General features: G+C 46.5%; 1 protein-coding gene across 1 annotated transcript in view; it reads right to left on the bottom strand.

Annotated features, from left to right (window-relative positions):
• ACSF2 (acyl-CoA synthetase family member 2) overlaps positions 1-8,179 on the bottom strand; it is a 47,187-nt gene that overhangs the window by 25,468 nt on the left and 13,540 nt on the right. The window contains exons 5-10 of the mRNA XM_090059146.1: positions 4,888-5,006; positions 4,202-4,364; positions 3,675-3,770; positions 2,349-2,497; positions 1,711-1,802; positions 11-87 (exon numbers count right to left, since the gene is read on the bottom strand). Coding sequence (XP_089915272.1) covers positions 11-87; positions 1,711-1,802; positions 2,349-2,497; positions 3,675-3,770; positions 4,202-4,364; positions 4,888-5,006 — 696 coding nt within the window. The remainder of the gene's footprint in view (positions 1-10; positions 88-1,710; positions 1,803-2,348; positions 2,498-3,674; positions 3,771-4,201; positions 4,365-4,887; positions 5,007-8,179) is intronic.

Here is an 8,179-nt window from a genome sequence, read left to right as displayed (position 1 = left end):
TCTGACTCACCACGACTTCTTTCATGTTCATCTTGGTTATAATCTTCCTCATGACCTCAGGAGGCACTGGGGACCCGGCGATGATTCCTGAAAGGAGGGTGGGGGGAAAGATGACTGCTTTGGAGACTCTTCTTGCCCAGACCATCTCACTCAAAGGGTTTTCCATCTCAGTGCACCAGTTCCTGCTCACAAGGTTTAGCACTTCCACGAACATGGATACTAATTCATTTAGAAGCAGAGCCCAAACATGACACTAAGAGCTGGTCATTTGCTTGGAGGAGCTGAAGAGGTAACACAGTTTATATGGTAGGACAAAGGTGCTCCAATTACAGCCTATGGAGCAACGTTATCTGACCCATGGGTCAGCTGTGGCAATTAACACTGCCACTACTCCCCCACTGCCAAAATCCTAGACATGTGGGGAGCCCTGGTGGCATACCTGGGGGGAGGAGCTGAGTGCCCTGCCCTGCTATGCCTCTGGGGAGCCCCATGAGCTAGATGACATAGCCCCAAGTGCTGGATCGGGCCACAGACCCGCTCTGCACACTAGTTCAATCTGGCCTGTGGAACAGCTGCACCTACTCCCCAGACCCCTGGGGACAGAAAGGTTGGACACCACTGCATTAGGAAAGAAAAGAAAAGATTTCAGCACAAGTTCACACAAGGTTGAAGCTTTGTAAATACAAAGTAACAGCCCAGGAACACACACTCCTTGAAGGGGGACACTTCCAGATACTGCCCCACCCATCAAGGAGTTTTTATCCTAACCTTGTCCCTCTCCAGTGGGAGAGGAAAGGTGACTCTCTTACCAGTTGAAATAGCTCTAATCAAGGCTGGCGTGCAACCTTCATGCTTAAGCTCATGGGACAAGATGAATCGTCTGTGTATTTAATGGACTTGGAGAAACAGGCCCACTCTCAGCTAAAAGCCCTGTCCACGTCCTTCTAATGCAGACGTCACCAGAGTCTCCAGGTACAACTGTTACCCACAAAGGGCAGGAACGCTCCACAGAGATTTGGGGTGCTTTTTTATACAACAGAAAAAGGAAACTCGGGAGTACTGCACATTTTCTATCCGTGGCTTTAAACAGGCATGAAAATATAGCTCTGGTAAATTGAATAAATTCACTGCCCATCACACAACTGCTCTTTTTGTCTTAAGGAACATATACTGAGTACAGTATGCCAGGCATGTACTGCCACATGTTGGTGGATACTGGCATGGAAGTCAATGGGACTGCTCCCAGCATACAGCGTCCACTTGCTGTTTCCAACAGACAAAACAGCTGGGTACCTCTTTCAACCTGTTGGGAAACTGCTCTGAGTAAAGGAGAAAGGGTGCTAGAGATACGGAAATCATAAGGAAAGCTCTAATGTCAGGCCTCAAATTTAACAGTGAAACAGAAAGAACAAGCAACATGAATCTTTCCTCCTCAACAGCAATTTTCCTGGACACCCCAACTAATGACCAGGGATCGTAGTTTCTCTGGCCAATACCCCTCCAATTTTTGGATCAAAAAACATCACTCAAAATCCACATTTTTTCTGTAATTAAAATTAAACACCCCTATACTGACTAAAATGAAATAATTTTTCCATGATTAAAGTGAAACACCACTAAACCAGGAGCCCTCTTAATGACTGTCCAGCTTCCTTCTTAGAGGAAATTCAGCATGGGTTTTGCTGTTGCCATTTGAGCACCTATACTTACCCCCTCGGAGTGTCGAGAGGTCGTAGCTGTCGAAGTCGGGCTGGGCAAGCATATCTATAAACATGGTTGGAGTGCCATGTAAATAGGAGCATCTTCAAAGCAGGGGAGAGAAAAAACAAAGCTGCTGTTACAGCCCGCTGCAGTATGGACCCAGCACCCTGTTCCCCACCACCCCTGTGTGAAGCTTTGGAGAGCAGTGCAAACTTGGGGTTATTGGATTAATGACTTGATTTTACATTTAGGCAGCAGCAGTGCTTCCACTTTACAACTACCCAGGAGTAGCACCCTTGAAATGCAGCCATTTCTGGGGTGCAGCTAGGGCTAGAGAGAAAGGGCAGCTGGTTATGCACAAAGACCCAATCCCACTCACTAATTGCACGGCAGTGGCACACCTTCCAGCCAAGTCAGCTGGGACCGGGGGAATCACCGTATGCTTGTGACTGAGACAGAGATATCATAAACCCAAGTGCAGCCAAGACAGAACTCGGGGAAGAGAAGGAGAGAACGTGATTCAGCAGGAGTCAAGGGGAGCGGGGAAGAGAAAGGCCAGGAGCTGGGGCTGCCTGCCAGCAAAGCTGAGGCAACAGGCAAAGACCGTGGAGCTGCCTTGTAGCTAGAACATGCAAACCGGTTCTCACTTCTCTCGAGTCACCACCTCCAACGCTGCTTTCCCCTCAAAACTTGGAGATGAGAAGACGGCAGTGGGGCCATGCACAGCCATCACCATGGACCCTGCAACCGACCCCAGGCAGTGGTAGAGCGGGACAGGGAGGACAAGCCGGGAGTCCTGGGATCAAGCCAAACAAAGCAGTGAGGAGATAAGACCTGCTCAGGGTCTGAATCATCTCGCATCAAGGAGCACATGGGCACCTCTCTCTAAACCACACATCTCTAGAGCTGGCTGAAGCATGGCCTTTCCATGCCTCTGCAAATGTCTGGAACAGACTGCAGAAAACCTTGGTTATTTGTTGGGGTTTATTGCTTTACAATTATTTTTACATTATTTCATGACATGCTAGTAACAGCAGAGTAACAACTACAAATACCCTAGCAGAATATAATAGAAAACCCCAACTATGGCACTGATCTTTTTATTTTTTAAATAATTTAGGGCAGTAAATACTCTTCTTTTCCCAGATCCAAGTCTTCCCCATTTGTGTGATTACAATCAACCATGCTGTTATACTACAATGTCAGTAGTAAGCGTTTCTAAGGTGAGATGAAATAAAACCCAACATATTCAAATATTTTTCCAAAAGAAAATGTGTTTAAATAGTCATTTTTCCAAACTTATTAACTTGAGGGTGGCGGATACATTCCAAGGAAACTTTCAGAATCAGCTGTACTGCAACAGCCATTCTCATCCAGGGTGCTATAGCGTCCCACAGTGCTGTGAGATCTTTTTTAGGGTGTTGCAAGATGCACAAACATTTACATATGGTTCACAAGATAAACCTAGAAATTTCAAATAGGAATCCAGTGTCAAAAGCACTCTGACCTGCAGTGCTCTGAGCTCTCTACAGTAGAAGGAAAGCCCTATTATTTTTCCTGTGATCACAAAAGGAGTGAAAGCTGAAAGCTGGCATTTTCCAAGGGGCATCTTGACTCTAATGAGGGTTTCTTTGGGTCTAACAAGGTTGAGAATCACTGATCTACAGGATACGAGTGCAAGAGATGGGTGCCAGATCTAATGAGCCGAGGACTGCTACCTGAAGACTGAATGGCTAAGGTGCATTAAGCCCAGTCTTGTGAAGGTGCTTCCTGCTGCCATCCAAAGGCATACCCCTCCTCCATCCTCAGTGATTGGGGCTCCCCTTAAAGCATTCTCTCACCATCCCTAACACCCAACTTGGAGCGAAAGACCCCCTTTTGCTGGTCAGAGGTCTACCTTTTCCGTGAGTTCAGTCCCACTTTGGCACAAGCAGCACCCATCCCCAACCTATGCATCCATCCAGGAGACTCACCGACTTAGAGACTCCTAATCTCATTCCAATCAGGTTTGCATTATTCACAATGTTGTAATGGGAGAGAGTGGCCCCTTTAGGTCTTCCTGTTGTACCCTGGAAGACAGACAGCATTATGAGATTCTTTCTACAACTCTTTTAGACTATGAGGTGAAAAGGTTCCTTGTGGGGATGCCCCAACTTAGAGATTTTCGCAGCGATCTGGCCCTTTATTCTCCATCCAGACATGGTGGTATCTGAATGGAAAGCACCACAGTTGTAAAGTGAAATCAAAATACGTTAACTATAGCAGAGATCAGAGTGTAATGATTTAGCTGATAAGCTTTGCTGTCAAACCCTAAGAAGTGCTGAGCTATGGGACTGGAAAAGGAAAGGGGAAAATCTTAAATTATCTTCTCAATCTTACTCCGAAGGGGTGAAGAACAGCGTTCACCCTCTGTGCTTAGCATGCCCACAAGTCTGGTGCCATTCACAAGGACCAGGGTGTTGGGTGCCAGCTGCAGGGCAGAGCAGTGCGAGGCACCTACCGAAGTGAACTGGATGTTGATGGGCTCATTATAGGACAGAGTCTGCTGGATGTCTCTCAGCTGCTTCACATGGCTGCTTTCTGCAGCCTGCATCATTTCGCTCATCTGGAATGTGCCCGGCAGCTTGGAGTCCAAGGTGATGACAACTGATAGATCAGGGAGCCTGGCACAAATAAAAACAGGCAGAAGAATGGATTGCTTGATACCTGTGGGTTATCAAAGGTACACTCCTAGGAAGGACCTTACCATCTCTCTTGACACAGGATGAAGTTTGCTAAGAGGGTCAGAGGGGATAGTGAGATAACCCTTCTATTTAGCAAGTCTGGAATGCAGATGATAAAAGAGGAGCTGTGTGTGACAAAACTGGGATCCCATATCCATGGCTCAGCTCAGTCTAAATGAGAGTTTCCTTTATTTCATGGGGAAGAAACTGTATGATTGGTGGCTGACTTCAAAGTGGGGAAAAGAAAGGGGCCCAATATTATCAGTCAGTGGTCTGGGGTCTATTTGGTATTCAGATAGCTCAGTGACGGATGTCACAGAGTACTGAATTCTACAGACAGAATTTGCTTGGGACCTTTTCCCCTTGGGATTATTCAGTAGCTCCATCACTGTGCAGGGCTGAGGACGTAAAGCAGAACATGGCTGTGGGGCTGCCGAGAGGATTTCTGGTGCATCTTACTTACCTTTTGCTCTTTAGTCCTCCTGGGCTGGATTTCTCTAGCTCAGGACAAGCTTGCTTCAGGATCTCATAGTATTTCTGTGATTTAAACTGAGTGGGAAATACCAAAGCCTTGCAGCCAACCTGCAGGGGGAAAGGGAGAGGGAATGAGAGACTCCGTCAAAAGTCAGGCTAAGCTAAAACTCATATTATCCAACAAATAATGAGTAGGCTCTGGCACTGGAGAGGGCACAGCACTGGCAGCCACTGCTGATGGAAAACCTCATGGCCCCAGAGAAACTAAATGCAAGAAGCTAGGTCCTTAATATGATGACACATGGATTTTCTTCAAGGCTGGCTGGTCTACAAGCAAGTGTATGTTACAAAGACCTCATCTTTAATGAGCTTTAACACTGTGCTGGCATCAACCTACCAGAAGCTGTGCTGTAAAGTGGCTTAGAAAGTCACCAGACAGGAAAATAACTGGTTCTTGCAAAGAGAAAGGGAAGGAACACTACTCCTCCTGTGGGAGGGACCCCTGCACCATCCTGGACGACATACAGTGGGATCAATTTTTTTTGTGGCTCATCAAAGCAGCAGCCCTGAGACACAAGGCACGTGCTCACTTGCAATGAGATTTAATGTGATGTTTGGTGTAGGCAGATGCAACTCCATGGACTTTAGTAGAACAACACCCACTTATGTTGGCCTAGGATGTGTAACTAGTACATTATACATAGAATCATAGGAATGTAGGGCTGGAAGGAACCTCGCAAGGCTGTCTACTCCAGCCCCCAGGATCTTCCTTGACTAAACCATCCCAGAGAAGTGTCTGCCCAACCTGCTTTTGAAAGTTTCCAAGCATGGAGAATCCACAGCTTCTCTAGGTGCCTGTTCCAGTGCTGGACCACTCTTCATTGTCAAGCACTTCCTCCTAATCTCCAACCTAAATTTCTCCTGGTGCAGCTTGAGGCCATTGCTTCTAGTCCTGTCCTCTGCAGCCACAGAGCAAAGCCCGTCTCCATCCTCTCTGTAATCACCCTGCAGGCATTTGAAGACTGTTATCAAATCCCTCCTCAGTCTTCTCTTCACCAGATTAAATCACCCTTGTTCTTTCAACCTGTGCTGAGAAGTTTTGCCTCCCAGGTCCCTAATCATGTTTGTAGCCCTGTGCTGGACACTTTCCAAACTGACCCCACTGTTTTTGAAGTGTGGGGTCCAAAACAGAGCACAGTGAGGAGGTCTCACCAGTGCTGAAGAAAGCAGAAGAATTACTTCCCTTGATTTGCAAGTGACACTCCTGTTAATACAACCCAGGAATGGAAGACGAAGCTTCCATTTCCAAAACTCCTGCTGGCACTCAAGGTGATGGTGATATGGAGGGAGCCCAGGCCAGGGTTGAAACCAGCTTTAATACTGAGTTGATCAGTGTGGAAAAGAGAGCAGCTTGATTTTCCTAGCACTTCCACTGATTTTATTCACTCATTCCAGCAGCACTACTCTTAAAAGAGGTGAATCAAGCTCTTGCACTTGCACTGTCGAAGCCTGGCGCATAAGCCAGAATGCACCTGCATAGCTGCATCTGCACGCTCCATGGCTCTACCCAGCAGACAGCTAATTTGCATGTGCAGCTGTGGGTTTCCGGGCCTGGAGCATTTTGCTGAACCCTTGCAGTTTCCTTTTTGTTAGCAAGACAGCAGAACAGATTCTGTGCTGCTGACTGATACCAGGCTGCTTGCTGCCTCTGTCACTAGATCAGCATGAATTGCTGACTTGATTGGTGTTTTTGTCCATTTGGTCAATCAACTGGAAAAAGAACCATTTAAATGTTTTCAGTTCAGGACAACGCAAAATTAAGAAAAAAAATAAGTTCTCTCAGCAAAACGTAGAAACCCAAATATTTCATTTTGGGGTCAAACAAACTTGCTTTTGTTTTCAGGTTTCCTAAGCTTTTGGAGCCCCTTAAACATATTGACTCTTTTTTCGAAATTAAAATATTTTTTCTAAATGGCAAATTACATTTCATTTTGATACAACTGGAACAAAACAATTACAGCAATGAAAATGAGAGCAGCATCTGACCCGCAGAGGCTGAGATAAAAACAAAAGGCACATCTGCAGGGGAGGAAAAGGAAGTCGCTACTGTTCCTCCAAAGCTGATCAGAAATGAAATCTTAGCTCGAGCTAGATCAGGACCTAAAACATAAGCAAGAAAGGCAGGAGCATGACAGCTGTCTGATCCCAGCAAAGAGAGGTCTCAGACCCCAAGATCTAGGGATAGCAGAGCACCCCTCCACCTTTAATTTAACTCTACATGCAGATGCCCTATCTGATCCTTCTTCATGTATGGACTAAAGAAACTTCAAGGAAAAACATAGCAGAAAATGGCTAAATCTGGGAAAATGGAAGCCAGGTTGTGAGAGGAAAGTAAATGGTTTATATGGAGGATGATTTGGGGAGATCAGGTTGGAGCACTGCTGTGGGAGAAGGTCCTTTTTTGGCTGCCCCAAATCCCCCACTTCCACGTGCTCATGGCGTGGGGGTAGCTGGTGGTGGCACGTTGGCTGTGTCTTCTTGTACTAATCCTTTTGATTGCAAAGCCAAACAAGCCAGACCAGTGCAGGGGGCTCTGTAAACCTGGATGAATTAATTTGATCCAAAATGAAGGTTGAATAGACTTAATCCTTTGTTACCAAGGATAAGAAATTGGATCAGCTTAGTCACCCCTGGTTATCCTGGGGGGGTGTTACAGACAGCCTGGGAAACAGTCCAAAGCAGCTCTGAAAAGAAGGCAGGCATGAGGGCAGCCTAACCATGGCCACAACGAGTGGATGGAGTAAAACACAAAACAGATTCAAATGGAACTAAAGGTGGCTATAGAAGAAACACCACATGGAGCAATTCCTCAGGACTGTGGAGGCTGGCACTTAAGAGGCTTTTCTCCTCTCTAGTGTCACCCTGACCCCACTGAAGCCAATGGGAGTTTTACCATTGTGATCCTCACTGATGCTGTCCTTCCAACTGAGCTTTAAGCTCAGCAAGCCTCCCAAAAGGGAAGCCCACTGCTGTGTCCATACTAAAAGAGGCTTCCAAAGAAGTTCAAGGTTATTGCTTTTCTAGTTAGGAAACCTCAAGGGAAGAGTCAGTGGTTGGAGCCTGCTGCTCCTACTCCCCCAGCAGATCAAGAGGACTTGCTGCAGTTGGATCATGAGGCTTGGCTGTCGTTGCATTGACTCAAGGAAGAGCATTGCTTCATCAGGCTTGCTAACCACACACCTGTTGAGCGAGTGGGTTTGTCACCCTTAATGCTTTGCAGT

This window comes from Crocodylus siamensis, chromosome 8 (assembly GCF_052110815.1).
Source record: "Crocodylus siamensis isolate JL-2025a chromosome 8, ASM5211081v1, whole genome shotgun sequence".
Taxonomy (NCBI): domain Eukaryota; kingdom Metazoa; phylum Chordata; order Crocodylia; family Crocodylidae; genus Crocodylus; species Crocodylus siamensis.
The sequence above is the reverse complement of the archived record's forward strand: the minus strand, read 5'-3'. Positions and strand labels throughout refer to the sequence as shown.